At 40.9% G+C, this 17,339-nt stretch overlaps 2 protein-coding genes across 4 annotated transcripts in view; both read left to right on the top strand.

Annotated features, from left to right (window-relative positions):
- The window catches only part of cux1b (cut-like homeobox 1b), a 42,042-nt gene extending 40,130 nt beyond the window's left edge, over window positions 1–1,912 (top strand). Inside the window, exons 21-23 of one of the 2 annotated variants that reach the window (XM_016452649.1) lie at window positions 1,030–1,110; window positions 1,217–1,281; window positions 1,411–1,912. In XM_016452649.1, coding sequence (XP_016308135.1) covers window positions 1,030–1,110; window positions 1,217–1,281; window positions 1,411–1,462 — 198 coding nt within the window. In that variant the 3' untranslated portion in view covers window positions 1,463–1,912. Of the gene's footprint in view, window positions 1–1,029; window positions 1,111–1,216; window positions 1,282–1,410 lie in introns of those variants that run through there. The other variant, XM_016452650.1, reaches the window with a different exon arrangement.
- A 3,500-nt stretch (window positions 1,913–5,412) lies between these two features.
- The window catches only part of sh2b2 (SH2B adaptor protein 2), a 27,576-nt gene continuing 15,649 nt past the window's right edge, over window positions 5,413–17,339 (top strand). For both annotated transcript variants that reach the window (XM_016452648.1, XM_016452647.1), the window contains exons 1-2: window positions 5,413–5,558; window positions 9,833–10,724. In XM_016452648.1, the coding sequence (XP_016308134.1) occupies window positions 9,864–10,724 (861 nt within the window). In that variant the 5' untranslated portion in view covers window positions 5,413–5,558; window positions 9,833–9,863. The remainder of the gene's footprint in view (window positions 5,559–9,832; window positions 10,725–17,339) is intronic.

Genomic DNA, 17,339 nt, shown 5'->3' with positions numbered 1-17,339 from the left:
ACAAGGGGCTTTTCTGTTCTGAGGTGTTTCTGAGATTCGGTTGAGATCAGAATGGAGTCTTTCATCCTTCACAGGGCTTCCACAGATCCTCTAAACATCAGTGAACTCATCTGCTGTCTGAAACGCCTTATAATCCACGGACTGGAGTGTGTTTATGATGCTTTCATCTCTGAGCGCGTGTTTGACTCGCATCAGGCCTTCACTGCACCAGAACGAGGAACGTGTGTGGAGTAAACCCATGAAACACAGAGCACATCAAACCCTGTTGTAAAGATTCCTAAACACCTCCGCCTAGGAAGAGTTCACACAAAAACAAACATTAGCTCTAAATGTGTTCACCCTCAGATCATCTGAGATCAGGATGAGTTTGTTTCTTCATCAGGTTTCCACAAGTAATCCACAGCACTCCAGTCCATCAGTTAACATCTGGAGAACACAAAAGCTGAAACAAATCCATCAGTAAGATGTTTTTTTTAACTCAAATAATCCATAATAACGCTTCCTCCAGTGAAAAAGTGTTCTGGTCTGAATCAGGAGGGAAATCTGCACAGATCAAGCACTGTACTGTTACAAGCCAAAACATCTCTAAACAAATATGTGACTGGATTTTGATGTGAGAGACAACAGCAGATGCACTTTTTCACTGGAGGAAGCGTTATTATGGATTATGGACTCTATGGTATTTTAGTTAAAAACATCTGAATGCTGGATTTGTTTCAGCTTTTGTCTTCTCCAGATGTTAACTGATGGACTGGAGTGCTGTGGATTACTTGTGATGTTTTTATCAGCTGTTTGGACTCTCATTCTGACGGCACCCATTCACTGCAGAGCATCCATTGCTGAGACACTGATGCAATGCTACATTTCTCCAAACCTGATGAAGAAACAAACTCAGGCCTGAGGATGAGTAAACTTGATTTTTAGCAAATGTTATGTTGTTAAGGTTATAACTCCCCCAGTAACTCCTGATGTTTTGTCGTTGCCCTCCCCTTTTGCTGTCTGTGCTGATGTTCGACGTGTCTGTTTCAGGGTCGTGTGATCCTGTCCAATAAGATGGCCAGAACTGTGGCGTTCTTCTACACGCTGATGCTGCACTGCCTCGTCTTCCTGGTGAGTGACTTGAGCCTCAGTTTAAACTGTGCTTCACAGCTCATGTTGACTTGTTCTGATCCGCTGAGCTGTGTGTGTGTGTGTGTGTGTGTGTGTGTGTGATCAGGTGCTGTATAAAGCCGCCTGGAGTGAGAGTATCGGTCGGGACTGTGCGGCATTTTGTGCAAAGAAGTGAGTGTTTTTACTCCGAGTTTCCTGAATGAGATTTGATCGAATGAGCCTCTGGTTTTGAAACGCTACGTGTTCACATACAGCATGTGTGTTTAATGCATGTGGTTTTCTTCGTCTTTCCTCCCACAGATACTCAGACCACCTGCACCGTTTCCATGAGGATGGAGACACGTGGCAGTAGCAGCTTCTATCCACTAGAGAGAGCTGTTCACATCAATCATATTTTTATGACGTGAGAATCGTAGATTGTCATTGAATTACTGCTACTGGGACCAGGTTAGTTAGGGAATATACTGGGTTAAATATTAAATTGACTGGAGGTTTAAAGGTTTGATGCTGTTAATTTACATAACGAGATGTTCTGCAGGTCATGTTTTGAGCATTTTCTTTGTTACTGTCCATTTTTACTTCAATGAAATCAATCAGCTCTAGCATCTGATTCTAATGCTTTACAGAGATAAAAATCAGTGGTAACGGTTTATTCAACCTTGTGCCAGATACTTCGACACAAAGCATCTGACAATATTTGTATCCCTTTATTTTGTATATTTAACTGTTGGGACTTTAGGTATAGTCTCTTGATATTAAATTTAAGCTTTCAGGGAACGTGTGTTTTTCTTTTTTTTTTTTTTATGAGATTAAGGTATTAATAAAACTACCATTCAAAAGTTTGGGGTCGGTAAGATTTTTTTATGTTTTTGAAATAAGTATCTTCTGCTCACCAAGGCTGCATTCATTTGATCAAAAATAGAGTAAAAACTGATATATTATTACAGTTTCAAATAGCGGTTTTCTATGTGAATATCTGTTAAAGTGTAATTTATTTCTGTGATCAAAGCTGTATTTTCAGCATCATTACTCCAGTCTTCAGTGTCACATGATCTTCAGAAATCAATATGCTGATTTGCTGCTCAAGAAACATTTTTGATTATAATCAATTCAAAAGAACAGCATGTATTTAAAATAGAAGTCTTTTGTAACATTACTGTCACTTTTGATCAATTTAGTGCATCCTTGCTAAATAAAAGTATTGTTTTCTTTCCCAACAAAACACACTGACTAAACTTTTCAACATGAACCAGTAATTTTCTTTACTCGTTCAGAGGAACATCTGTGGAGTGGCTTTAAATAAATGAAATGGCGTGGAGTACTGCAACTCTGAAAGCAGCATCTGATGAGCCTAATTATTAATAAATGAAGGGCTTCTGTCGACTGCTGTACAGAGAATATCTCTGGACATACACTGATGATGCTCGAGCAGTGGGCTTCTGCTCTTGGGTTCATCCTTGCATGTTTTCATTGTGGAAGCAGAAGTTAAAGGCTCATTTTGTAATGAATAATTAGTGAGAAACAAAACCGTCTCCTCCATCGGTCTGCAGACATGCAGCGGGGTGTTGTGTGCTTGAGTAATTCATCTAACGGCTCTTAATGAGTCCAAACCCTCAGCAGTTCATTCTGCTGTACATGAGTGTGCAGTGCTTTTCCAGAACCAGCCAGATCTGAACATGAGATCCATTAACACACACACACACACACATGGTCTGGGTTCTTCTCCAGATGCTTTTTGTGCAGTTTTATTGTGTTAGCTGTCTGAGAGAGACATGACAGTAATGGCTTTCTGTGTGTTTCAGAAAGCACTTCTTTAGTGAATTTCATTTGACCCCGCGCGACACACACACACACACACACACACACACACACACACACACACATGGTCTGGGTTCTTCTCCAGATGCTTTTTGTGCAGTTTTATTGTGTTAGCTGTCTGAGAGAGACATGACAGTAATGGCTTTCTGTGTGTTTCAGAAAGCACTTCTTTAGTGAATTTCATTTGACCCCGCGCGACCTCTGCTCCGGCGTTTCCCAGCATGCTGTAGCAGCAGAGCTGCATCATCACATTGGCCTGCCTGATTTCCTGTGACATCCTCTGTTGGAGTTCTCAGCCCATGTGACCAGACTCGGCCAATCAGAGTGTCCGATGCAGTGATGCGAGAGACTTTGATCTTCACTGCAGCTGCAGATTATTTGCGTGTTTAATCTGAGCTGCGTACTTTTTCGTATTTGTATTTGTGTCTCCCTGAACCTGCAGCATGTTTGATGTGAACTCCATAAGACCGAGGAGGCCAGTGATAACGATTACTGTATTCATGTACCGTGGTATATTCACCTGCTACTTCAGAGAATCGGCGTATTAACGAGAACACAAACTCTACTGCTGATGCTGAGCTCAAAAACTACAGAATTATAACTATGACCCTCATGTTTAAACACTGATGCATCTCTCACACAGTCCACACGTTCAGCCCTGTTTAAACTCCGTTTAACGTGCTCGGAATTAATCTGAATTCACTGGCTGCTCTTGTGCTTCATGCTTGCTTATAGACTCACAGTCCACACGTTCAGCCCTGTTTAGAAGGGTTTCTCGTTTTCTGCATGAGTCACAATCTTCTGTTATTTGACATGGCTGTCTGGTTTAGGACATGAATCTCAGAATGCATTTAGCATGAGAACGAGTACAGTAAACGGCTGGACGATGGACAGACACGCAGTGGATAACTTGAGTGTTTTGTGTGCTTTCATTCATCAGCAGTCGACACGCATAGTGCAACTACTTTATTTTTTTGTTTGAGACGCTGAGGACGTTCCCGTGAAACCTGTGTTGTTTGATGAGAATAGCACGTGTCTAGAGTAAAACTCTTCATGAATGTGGATTCTCTCTCCTCCCACAGTCCTTTGCGGCTCAGTGAGCGTTTAGACACTGTGTTGTGTTGTGATGTTCAGCGTCCTTGTGTATAAAAATGCAACAGCAGAGGTGGACCAAGTACACAACTCTTATTACTTGAGTGAAAGGATAGATACTGCTGGTCAAATATGACTCCTTTACAAGTGAAAGTTGTAAGGATAGATTTTTACTTAAGTAAAAGTACAGAAGTACTTGCTTTTAAAAGTACTTAAGTACCAAAAATGTATTTCCTTTTTTATGTCAATGCACTGTTTTATTATTGTTGTATGTAATACTTGCAATGCCTTATGCCTCTGAAGCAACTTACAATATATTACGCCTACTGAATACACTGACAAGCTTGTATATCTTTGGAATGAAGAGCTTTTAGAATGTTAAAAACCTATAGAAATGCAACAAGCGATGGGAAAGCAGTTCACGTAACCCTACAAGACTGATTAATGATACACTGTCTAGAAAAAAAAAAACACCCACTGACTTTCAAAGCTGCTACATAGTAACGACTTTCTAGTTCGAGGACCTTGGTAGAAATGTAGTGGAGTGAAAAGTACGATATTTGTCTTTCAAACGTAGTGAAGTTAAAGTCATAAGTTCCAGAAAAAAGTAAAGTACAGATACTTAAAAAGTGTACTTAAGTACAGTAATCAAGTAAATGAACTTCGTTACTGTCCACCTCTGTGCAACAGGCATTGAAATCCAAGACAGACTGTGATATAATATTCATGTGCGATATCTGTATCTAATTGGTTTGGACAGAAGCCTGCGTGATATTTAGGCCGTTTTCACATCTAGCTCATTTGGGCACTCCCAAGAAGAAGAAAGAAAAAAAAAAGATCTCAGACACCCACAAATGAACCATACTCAGTTTGTTTTGGGGTTTGATTGAGTCCCCTTTTAAGTCCACTTACATTGTGAGCACTGAGGTCACTTGCGGCTGGATCCCTTTTTAGCGTAGTTTAACTGAGCTGAGTTTGGTTCATTTCAAGTGTAGCATATGTGAAAATGCTCTTAAATCATTTAGATTAGGGTGACCGTATTTTAGTTTTCCAAAAAGAGGACAGTGGGCTCCATCGAAGTTACATCGACTACGATGTAATGACAATCTTACTGATATATGAACAGGAGCAATGGCCGTACATAAACTGTAGTATAGTATGCAGTATGCAGTACACACAAGCTAGTATTCCATAGCGCCGTCTCCATGAACATACAGCAGCACTCATGTGATCTGATCCTATAGTGAGTTTTCAGCTTGATGGAGGAGGAGGAGGATGCTCTGAATCACCTTCACTCAATGGTGACCAATGACTTCATGACGTTGCCCATTTAAGGACCAATCGGAAATGGCGCCGCGTCCCCTTTAAGAGCAGCTGTATTGCCTGGAGAATAGATGTGCGCGGGTCATGTATCAGTCTCTATCCTGCTCACTTATGGATCATGCAGCGATGCGATGTGCTGGAGGCCTCCACAAGCCGCCGTCGATGGATCTGGAATAACGGCACCGGCATCAGATGCAGTGACGCATTTATCGGAGGTGAGATGAATCAGGGGCCCGCGTCCTGAATGAACGGCCCTTCGCTCTCATTCATTATGCGCCGCTTTACATACATGTATGCGTTCGCATGTGTTTATTTGTGGTTAAGGCACTCGCATGTGCGGTGGCTGATGATTAAAGCGTAATATGGGTCACAGGCGCTGCTTCAGTGTTGCTCATCTGAATTCTGCACAGTGTTTTGTATCGATGCGCGCGTGTGTCTTGTTGATTCAGGCCTCGTGCACCGGCTTCATTCACAAGAGACTCACAGCATCATGCATCACCCACCCAATAACAGAGAACCTGAAATAATCAAATGATGCATGCATGCAAAAACACACTGCAGCTTACTGTACACACAGGGGCCCTAGACGAGAACATGAAAATGGACCCTACCATAAAACCATTACAAACGAGGACGCTTTAACAGCATCAAGATTTTAGGTTAATGGATATGAATGGAAATGTGTAAATGAGATGCTCTAACTGGTTACTTTTTTCCCCCTCACTTTTTAGTTTTTGCAGTTCACTTAAAACAAAAATGGGTTGACAATAAATTATTACAAATAGGTTACTAATAAATGCCATAGTCTCTCAAATAATATGAGCGCGGAGAAACTGCATGTGTAAGAATGATACAAGAATTATACAAATATTTAGCGGTGAATGAAATTGTCACTTGTGTAAATTCCCCCATAACTGTGTCTAAATGTTCATTCAGAGCAATGAAATCAGTGTAAACAAGCTGGGGCAGAACTACAGTATGTGGAAAAGTTAAAACATGGAAAATTAAAATAATGTGATACAAAATTGCAATGCGTAGAAGCACAACATCTCAATATATTTAAAAAATAAATAAACCTGTCTATATATTGGAGAAAGGTTAGTTTGGTTAATTGCTCATATTTTCTCTCTCTTTTACATTTGTGTGTTTTCAGCAGCTCAGAAAGTAAGCTTTTTCATCTGTTATTTTCTGTGCTGTCAAATATGAGTATAAGCGTGTGTATATGATGTTATATACTGTACATTATATAACATTATCTAGCTACAACTCTCTAATATTGGCACCCTTGGTAAATAGGAGCAAAACTTGTCGTAGTCTTTCATTCAAAAATATTCACAAAAGTCTAACCTTTGATTAAAGTAAAATTATACACAAAAAATGAATGTGGAATAAATAAATACAATTCTTTCAAATAAGTGCGACATGTGGCATGGCATCCCTACAAATTGTAATGAGTAAAAACCTAACATATTCTGTTTATAACGTATGGTTACTTTATTGGTTGGAAACACTTAAATGGCATCCTGTTTCACATATGAGGCGACACACAGGCCAAATTTCTGCTGTCATCCATCACTATGAGAAAGACCTGAGAATACAGTAACAATGTATGACAAAAGATTGTTGAGCTGCACAAATCAGAAAATGGCTATTACTTCAAAATAGTTCAGTTTGAAATGAGCACGGTTGAAACGCTCATTTCTGCTCTCTGGGCAATAATTAATATGCTTCAAATCAAGTGGAGCTGGAAGAAGACGTGTGTCTCGCACAAGGCAAGGAGGAGGATGGTTTGAGTGGCCAAACAGTCTTTAAAGATCACATTTGGAGAAGTGCAGATGCTGGTTGAGTCTTAGGATCAGAGAGTCTCTAAGATCACTAAATAACCACTGATCGTTTGGGAAAGTTGCCTTAAAAAACCTTTGATGTCCTCAAGCAGCAAACTCATGTCAGGAAGCTTCAACTGGGCTGTGGCCGGATCTTCCAGCAGGACAATGATCCAAAGCACACCTCAAAATCAGCAACGAAATAGTTCCCGGACCACAGAATTAAGGTTTTGCCATGGACAAAAAAGTCCACACTTCGAATCTGAATGCTCTGGAGAGATTCTGTATGAAAGAATGGTCTCCGCTCCCTTGCCATATGTTTATTAATAACCTCATTACACATTATAGAAGAAGACTCAGAGCTGTTATCTTGGCAAAGGGAGGCTACACAAAGTATTAAATGCAGGGGTACCAATTTTTTGTTTTTTTTTTACTTTAATTAAGGTTAGATTTTTGCGAATATTTTGAACGAAAGACCAAGAAGATAAACACCAAAGACATTTTCCATGGTCTGTTTTGCTCATTTTCCAAGGGTGCCAATATTTGTGGAGGCCACTGTACTGTTTCAGTATAATGCACTGATCTCGTGTTATACACTTGTCTTAATGTCACGTGTTCAGTGAATGGCTCTTATTTTCAGACAGATGCTGGTCTGTGCGTCTCTGCACTCGGTGTCATTCTCTACATTATGATTGGAAAAGAAGTCTAGTGTCCAGAGAGAAGAGACTGCTGTGTGTCTGTGTCAGAAAAGTGATTAATTGTGCAATATTTTTTTTTATTTATTTTATTTTACAGTAATCTTATTGTGTACTCTTCAGTCTGACTGTCAGTCGTTTTAGGGTACTTGTGTCCTCCTCCTGACGGTGCCGTGGCAGAGCGGTTTGTGGTCTGCTTTGGTTAACATGGTTTGGTTAATCTTGCAGTAGCTTCAGTCTGCTGACATTTTGTGTTCTGCTTCTCCTGTTTATTTTCCTGTTACATTTACAAAACATATGTTGAGTAAGTGTTGCATGCACATCATGTGGTAATGGGTACTTCATATATTGTTTAAAAAAAGTGTATTTCCTTTAAACATCCATATGCCAGCATCCAAGATGATAAAATGTGTTTTTGATCAGTGCAGAAATACAGTGCAGCTATGGCATTCAATAAATTTTAAATGCAATGGGTCTTATGTTCATATTATGCTTTGGCTTTGTTCACTGACTTGGTGAATGTAATGAAATGTGATTATCTTGCTGTGGTGAATGATGATCGTTTTTAATGTTTATTGTAAAATGTAATTTTGTATTTCAAAACCACAACCAATTGGCTTGCATGGAAATCCCCGTCATGCATATAATAGAGATGCTTGTGTGTGTTTGTTATGGCTTTTTTCATTAACTAACATGGTCACATTTGGTTGCACAATAATGATTAAATGTTCTTTAAAACACAAACATAATCTATTTTAAACAAATTCTGACATCTGCTGTAGTGTTTGTTATAGTGCTTAACTAGTAGGTGGCGATGTTCCCAGACTGCTCCGATACTCTCAGAGCAGGATTTCATTGCAGTGCACCAAATTATTGCCATTTCTCTAAAACAGTTTTGAAAATTGATAACTTTTCTGAAATTTGGGCAGAAAATCAGCTGAGTGAAAGTTTGTGAAGATTGGACTAATTTTGTAGGATGGGAGTTGAAAAAAAAAACTAGTGTAAGAACTCTCTTTGTATGTAAAAGAGCAGTATGGAAATTTAGCAAAACTTTCTGAATTGTAAGTTTTGAGCAACATGTAGTCAGTATAAAGCAGTATGAGGCAAATGAGGAATATTAATTTTCAAACATGCCATTTGATTGGACTGACCAAATTAAATACTTGAAGGGGGTGATTTTCCCCCTACAGTTGTGTTTTTTGGAAGTTGCTCTCAAAATCGACTGACTTGGCTGAGACATTTGTGAGGCCATGCCAGTTTAAATGACACTTTGGCCACATTTACACTGCAGGTCTTGATGCCCAATTCCGATTTGTTGACTATATCCGATTTTTCTGACAACCAGCTTATATTTTCTTCTAAAAGTGACCCATATCCAATATCTGCATTTACACTATAAACTTGGCAAAACAACCCAGAGTAGACGTACTGACAGGTTGCCAGGTCTGCTAAACAAATCTAGCCCAATTGCGTTTTTTGCGGCTTTCCCCTCTGGCAAGGGTCCCCCTCCATTAAAAAGGGGGGGGGGTGTTAGCTTTAATCCATGGACTAAAAAACAACCCGCGGCAACGGTGTAAAAGTAGCCCAATTCTGCAGGTAAACCGCGGACTTGGCAACACTGCGTACTGACTCACAAAAGTGTCCACCTGAGTTGACGTCATTCGTCACCGCTATTTAAATTATGTACAATTCGCATTGACGGGAATATCCGACGCAAATACGCATATCTGAGTCATATCAGATTTATTTCCAAATATGAACATAAATGCATGAGGCCTGAAACCATTCTGAGAATATCGGAATCCACGCACTTTTTTTTCCTGTTTATATGTCCGTGGGTCATATCCTGTCAATCTGTGCCACATGGGAGGAAGATATAGGGTCACATGAACCATTTTGCCTCACCCTTTGTGATTTTGCTTACTGACCTGTCTCTCTCTTTGTTTCTCTCTCTCTCTGTCTGTGTGACAGTGGTTTGCCAGGGCATTGGCATGGCCTAGTAATGAATGGCGACGGGGCTCCCAGCAGCCCGGAGCACTCCTCCTGCACACTGCCTGATTGGAAGGAGTTCTGTGAGCTTCACGCTCGAGCTTCTGCCGCCGATTTTGCCTACAAGTTCCGGCGATTCATCAGCGAGAACCCATGCTACGACTCGCCTGGTGCTGATGCCAGCTTCTCGCAACACTTTGCTCAACACTTCTTGACCTGCTTCTCTGCCGCCCTCGACCAGGTTCAAGGTCCCGGCTCTCCGGGAGACTCCTCCGCTCCGAAGTACAGCATCGTACCCTTTGTGGGCATACAGAGCTGCACGCTGCCCTTCAGCCACGACCTCTACCATCGGCGCAAAGACGTGGGGGCCTCGAGCGAATCGCTGGATAGCATGGACAGCGGAGGGGGCGGAGCCAGCGGACAGGAACAGCAGACCCCCACCCGTAAGAAGGCAACCGTGAGCCAGTCCAGGAGTTCGGAGGATGTGTCATTGGGGCGACGTAAGGCTCGCTTCAAGAAGGGTTTTTCCCTCCGAAACATGAGTCTGAGCGTGGTGGATGGGGTGAAGGAGATCTGGCACCGCAGGGCCTCTCCAGAACCAGACCCCTCGGGGAGCTCCAGGAGGACCAATGGAGCCGAGTCCGTGGGGTCCGAACACTGGAGCCAGAAGCTACGGCTACCGCGGGGCTCTCAGGGCCATAAGGCGGAGCTGTTGGAGATCCAGAGGGAGGGTGCACTCAGATACATGGTGGCCGATGACACTAAATGTATGGGGGCGGCACAGTGGCAGAAATGCAGGTTGCTGTTGAGGAAGACCGCCACGCAAGTGGACGCAGGAGAGAAGTTCCAGCTTGAATTCTACGTTCCACCAAAGGTAGAACAGCACTCTGATAAAACTCTTGTTATTATAAGAGTTTGTGGGTTAGGGGAAGAAAAACGGATTATTCTTAAATAGATGCCTTTCAGCCCTGCTCCTGGAGACCCACTGTCCTGTAGTTAGGCTCCAACCTTAATCATGCACACCTGAACCAGCTAATCAAGGGCTGTATCCGAAATCGCCACCTTTATACCCTCATTCACTATTCCCTACATTAGGCCACCAATACAGTTCACTTGAAGGAGTGAATGAAAACAAATCTGAACACTGAGTGCACCGGAATGACTGCCGCTTTTGCATAGTTTGTGCTTGCTGTTTAATAATTATTTGAAACTGGCAAACTGGCAGCTCCAGGAGTAGGGTTAAAGGATTTATCTTGAACTCTTTCATGGAAATGTATAAACCCTAGTTCAACAATTTAATAATCAATTTACAATGAACCTGTGTTGTATTACGTGGTGGACGAGCGTTTTGTAAAATGAATGGATGGATGATTCAGCTGCAGGCGCCTTCTTCTGGCGAGACGCGGGAATTCATTTGGCGTGCAACTCTCACAGTGCACTATGGGTATTCTCTAGCCGTTAAGCGTGCACTGGTTGTACACTCATTGTACACTCATGGGATTGAATAAGTGCACTTGAGAACGTCCACTAAGGTTTCGGACACCACTACAAATGGCTGTTCACTCAAAAAGTGCCCTATTTAAGGGTAGAGGGGGTGATTTTGGATACAGCCAAGGTGTTCAGGATGACTTGAAAATGGCAGGCAGGTGTGTTGGAGAAGGTTGGAACTAAACTTAGGCCTGGGCCACACTAGACGGTTTTCAAATCTTAACCAATTTTAAAACTTTGGGAGACAACAGACATTATGACCGTTTTAACTGATTTTTAGCATTTTAGTCCTCTGAACGAACACACTAGAGGATTCGACCGGACCACGAGACCATACACTTGTTGATTGTAGGAATGATTTCACAGTGACACGAGATCTCACGGAGACTCGCGAGATCAAACATAACTTGAAAAGAAAAAAAAATGAAGGACAATCGATGTTGTCAGCTGGTTTTCCTGGAGCACATTCTGTTTCACAGTGAAAAACAGAGTATACAAAAAAATAATAAGGGTGATCTTTCTCAATACTCCACTTTCGTGGCATGTTTGTGGCTCCCACTTTCAGATATAGAAGCACGCAACATCCGGTAGTTGACGCTTGCTCGCTCTCATCAAACATGTTTGATATTTACGATTTGGGATTGTGGGAGCTCCGACGTGATCAGGAGCAGTAAAATAATCGTAATGACACCACACAATAAAGTCAGTTGCAACAAGCCTAAAATCTGGGCCACACCCCCCTAACCAATTTTAAAACTTTGGGAGACAACAGACATTATGACCGTTTTAACTGATTTTTAGCATTTTAGTCCTCTGAACGAACACACTAGAGGATTCGACCGGACCACGAGACCATACACTTGTTGATTGTAGGAATGATTTCACAGTGACACGAGATCTCACGGAGACTCGCGAGATCAAACATAACTTGAAAAGAAAAAAAAATGAAGGACAATCGACATTGTCAGCTGGTTTTCCTGGAGCACATTCTGTTTCACAGTGAAAAACAGAGTATACAAAAAAATAATAAGGGTGATCTTTCTCAATACTCCACTTTCGTGGCATGTTTGTGGCTCCCACTTTCAGATATAGAAGCACGCAACATCCGGTAGTTGACGCTTGCTCGCTCTCATCAAACATGTTTGATATTTACGATTTGGGATTGTGGGAGCTCCGACGTGATCAGGAGCAGTAAAATAATCGTAATGACACCACACAATAAAGTCAGTTGCAACAAGCCTAAAATCTGGGCCACACCCCCCAGATTGCTTGGGGGTGCAAATCGGGCTCAAAATCAGGCTTAAAATCATCAAGTGTGTGGCCAGCCTTTGCAAGACAGTGGGTCTCCAGGAGCAGGGTTGAAGACCTGTTATATAGGATAGATCTTAATCTATTATCTGCATTGGCAAAGTGGACATCTTCATCTTTTTTAAAATATTGGTTATTTTTGTGTTAGTCTCCCTCTGGATTTAAACTCTTCTATATGTAAAGTTAGTGTCATAAGAGTCAAATTAATTTATTTGTTATTTGCAATGGGTACACTGGTCAATGAAGTGCTTGTGACAAGGCTCAGATTCAGACAATGACAGTACAAGCATGTATAAGACTTAGACATGAACAAACACACATGGTTTAGATCAGGGGTCTCTAACCCTGCTCCTGGAGAGCTACTGTCCTGCAGATCTCAGCTCCGACCCCAATCAAACACACATGAACCAGCATTCAGGGCAGAGATTGTCTTACTATTGGGAGATGAGAGGGTCTGTATTACTTAATTTGGAGAAAGCGTAACGGTCAACTTGGATCACGTGTGCCTTAATAACCAATCACATTATAGCCTTGATATCACGGAATTTCAGTCAGAGTTGTGCGACACTCAATCGCCGTTTACGGATGCCATAGGAATGAATGAGAAGTGCCACAAGCTGAATCCCACCTGCCGCAAAAAGTCAGTGACTTCTCTTATAAAACGTCATTTTTTTCAGTGTAAACTCTAAAAATAGTTTAATAGTTTATTCAGCGTAGTAAAGCCTCTCCTCCATTGACATCCATTCAAACAAAACGGCCTCTGGTCTCCTTCCCTGCATACCGCGGAAGCGTTAGCATTAGCTGTTACACTTTTTTGGCTAAAGGGTCGCAGGCTTGCCTTCTAGTGGCTTTGTTCAGGGTTGCTTGATAATTACCAGCAGGTGTGTTGGTGCTGAAGTCTGCAGGACGGTAGCTCTCCAGGAGCAAGGTTGAAGACCGCTGGTCTATATGAAGCTGTTTATAACAGGTGAAAAAGAACAGTGGTGAGCAATGATCTAGAGTTAGTAAAAGTAACATGCTAAGAACAATAAATACAAGTGAAATAAATACAAGCAGATGGAGAGCAGGGCGAGTGCAGTCCTTAATGATATAACTGCGTGTCTTACTCCAGGGTGTCCGCGGTGTCTTAAAAAGTATTAAAAGTTGATAAATCAATTTAGAGAAAATGAAGGCCCTTAAAAAGTATTAAAAAGTCTTAAATGCCATTTTCCAAAGTATTAAATTTTGAATCATCTTTTCATTATGTATATTTGTCGAATAGTGGGGTTCTGTGTAGTTTATTTATGGAATCCCGCAAGATTTGACGTCATCTGTTACGGCGCTCACTGACTGACTGCGCTGCTGCGTGATAGCGCGGGGCTTGTTGATCCCGCTCTCGCTGAATTTCTGACCATTACCGCCCGCTCCCATCTGCTTCTGCGATTTTGTATATTGTGTATAATTTTAATATATATATATAATAATATTGTATATAATTTTTCACGCATCAGGGAGCCACTATCAATATGTGGGGTATTTAAATCCCCTTTGAATGAGCACTCGCAGTCGTAGTTCACTTTCGATTTCGCGATCGCATGTGCACTGTGCAAAGGGAGCACACCTTACAATATAAGATATTTGTCAATGATTTTAAACTGCTGATTTTAAACTGTTGCCATGGGTTGATTTTCCCCAGTGGGTTAAAGGTTTTAAATATTACATAAATTACATTTGACTGAAATGCTTTTACTCAAACATTTTGCATTCTACCTGTAATAAAACAGGTGTGAAGGAGGGCCACTAGTAGGAAGCCTTTGAGCTGTGTTTATGATCAATGTGCATAACATTGACTGTAAAATATGTATTTTAGGGATGGAAATGACATATTTTGATGTTCGGGACATGGTCATTGCGCTACTTTGGGCTGTTTTTTACTGGCATGGGATGCAGAATTAAAATAATGTAATAGTTGTGATCATTATTTTACCTTCCATGATCATTCAGACTTGATCAGGTGCAGTACTGACACTCTTTGTCAAGTCTGTATCAAATCAGGCACTCTGTGTAAGTTAAAGTGTCGCCGATGTAACCGGTTAAAACTTGGAGTGGCGATGAGGTCTTAAAATGTATGGAAAGAGTCTTAAAAAAGGTATTAAATTTAACTCCATGATTGCTGTATATGCCCTGTACTCAAGCAGCATGCTCGGTAAATGTGCTGTAAGGCCAGTGATGAGCTCAGCTATTCTCACCACTTCCTGAAGAGCTTTGCAGCTGGAAGAAGAGTTGCTGCCGCGTCATACAGCAATACATCCCGTGATGCAGTGGCTCTCGTAAGGGAGACTTCCCTAATGCTCAAAACTTGTTCACTTTCTGCATTCAAGAACCACCAAGGTTTGTGTGTGCGGCTTCTTCTTCTCCTTTATGAATGCCACTCACAAACGTTCTCACGTCTGAGACAGATTCAAATGAGAGAGGACAAGATTTTGACTTAAATTATGGTTTGTTTGTCACGTAAAGCAATCAAATTAATTCAGAAGGCTCTGAATAATGCACAAGAATCATATGAACTAGTTTAATGGTTCTTTTATCTTCTTTTTGGAGCTTGACCATCACACTAGCTTGCAGAGGCACGAGTAAATGTCAAGATTTTTTTTAACCCCTTTGCAAACCTGTAAAATTTGACTAAAACCCAAAGTAAATTGCATGCTGTTCTTGAAGCATTGGAGTATATGCATGGTTTTGGTCTCTTTTGAAAGGTGACACTCTGAGGTTTGTTCCTAAACAGAGCTGTAAGTCTTACTGGTATTGCGTAATAGATCTTTGAACACACTGAAAAAGGAAAAAAAACATTCCGTCTGCATTTGTTTTGTAAACAGATGACTATAGCTGGGAGCTTTTAGCTGGAAAACACAATGGGATCACAGCATGAAGCCTTGCTGGCGGTCTGACAAAGACACTGATTGTACCTTAAGAAACCTTCCTGCAAAGCTACCTGAGAAACTATGCACAAGTGCGTCTAGGGCAAAAGCTGTTTTAAACACAAAGGGTGCTCACACCAAATGTTGATTTTAATTTAGTTAATAGAAGTTAATTGATAAATTAAATCTATTTTTGAAACATCCTCATTTTAGTGCCTAAAACGTCTCACAGTACTGTAGCCTTACAGGAAGGTTTCTTCAGGTGTCTTGGAGACGTTGCCACAGTTCTTCTGGATTGAGTCTGTCTCAGTTAGTTCTGTTTCTTCATGTAATCTCAGACGGACTGCATGATGCTGAGATCAGATCTCTGCGTGCAGCACTGGCTGCTGTCAGACTCCTTGTGCATACAAAGATCTCACTGGATTATTACAATTAATTTCAAAATGAATGTTTGGAAATATAAACTGATATTTCCTACTGACACACTACAGCAAACGATAGAAATAATGGACTTAAAACCATTTTTAGCTGCTGAAAATACTAGTGCTCTAATGATTTTGGCCACCATTGTATATATTTTTAAAAGCTGAAAAAAATTGTTTTTTGCGAAGCTGATCTCAGAGCAATTTTAGCATCGCACACAAAAACGGAGAACCACTGGGTTTAGGTTTAGGTTTAGGGATTGGTTAGTTTTTAGGCTACTCTCATGTAACCAGTCCTCTGACTAAAAGACAAGGCTGTGAACTGCACTTTGCCAGAAGAGGCCGTCTGATTGAACAGCCACATTTGTTTGGTGTGTGTTTAGGTGTGGATTTTTCTGATATGCAGCAGTTTTTCCTTAAAAGCGCTGATGGACTGATAAAGCCTTCTGTGCCCTCACTGACAAAAGTAATGTTAGAGAAAGTGCTTTTCCAGTTTTGTGTGAAGTATGCATGAAGCGGTCAGCGAACAAACGGGACTAAATGTAAATTGCGATATTTGTCTTTTGGTGTTTGAGTCCACTTGAGGACAACCGTTGTGGTTGATGAATAATCATTTGAGTACATTTTTTCTAACGTTGAGTTAATCTAGTGTAGCTATCACACATGAGGTGATTTCATGAAGGAACAGATGAACCGGACATATGTTAGTAGTAATGAAAAATGAGTCAGATCCAGCCTCTTAAAATCCTATTCCACATTTTGGTTTTGCTTCAGAAAGGTTTAGAGAGATTTTTGGGAAGCCGATCTCAGAGCAATTTTAGTCCCTCAAGACAGTACTAATGACTTCCTTTTCCTGAACAAGCTAAAGACAGGGTAAAAATATCCCTGCTAACTACAACATTAACAGCCGAGCTATGCTCCTGTCTGTCTTCATGTATCCTCACAGTGCTCAGAAACGAATAAAGCACATTATAATGACCGTAAGTGAGATCCCCTGGACAAATAATGCAGGTGAAAGCACATGAGAGACTTCAGTCATCAGTTTCACTCTGAGGTTTTCAGAACAACATCCCCTTTCCGTATAAACAAGACCATGATGAAACCAGAAGTTAGGCAGATGGAAAGACTAGGATTTTTAGAAATTATGTATCTAAATGTCAACAGTAAGAATGTCCCGGGGCCCAGGAGAGAGTTATGGCTGTGTTCTGTTGATCATGTACATGTGTTTTTATGCCTTGCAATAATATTTATTATGTAAATTGTGCTGATTTCAATATATCACTGTGAGAAAGTTGTCTAGCTGGCTATCATAGATTAAATTTAGTCTTGGTGCATCTTTTTTTTTTTTTTAATAAGTGTGAATTTGTATTTGTC

This window comes from Sinocyclocheilus anshuiensis, unplaced genomic scaffold (genome assembly GCF_001515605.1).
Source record: "Sinocyclocheilus anshuiensis isolate Anshui unplaced genomic scaffold, SAMN03320099.WGS_v1.1 scaffold1478, whole genome shotgun sequence".
Lineage (NCBI taxonomy): Eukaryota > Metazoa > Chordata > Actinopteri > Cypriniformes > Cyprinidae > Sinocyclocheilus > Sinocyclocheilus anshuiensis.
The sequence above is the reverse complement of the archived record's forward strand: the minus strand, read 5'-3'. Positions and strand labels throughout refer to the sequence as shown.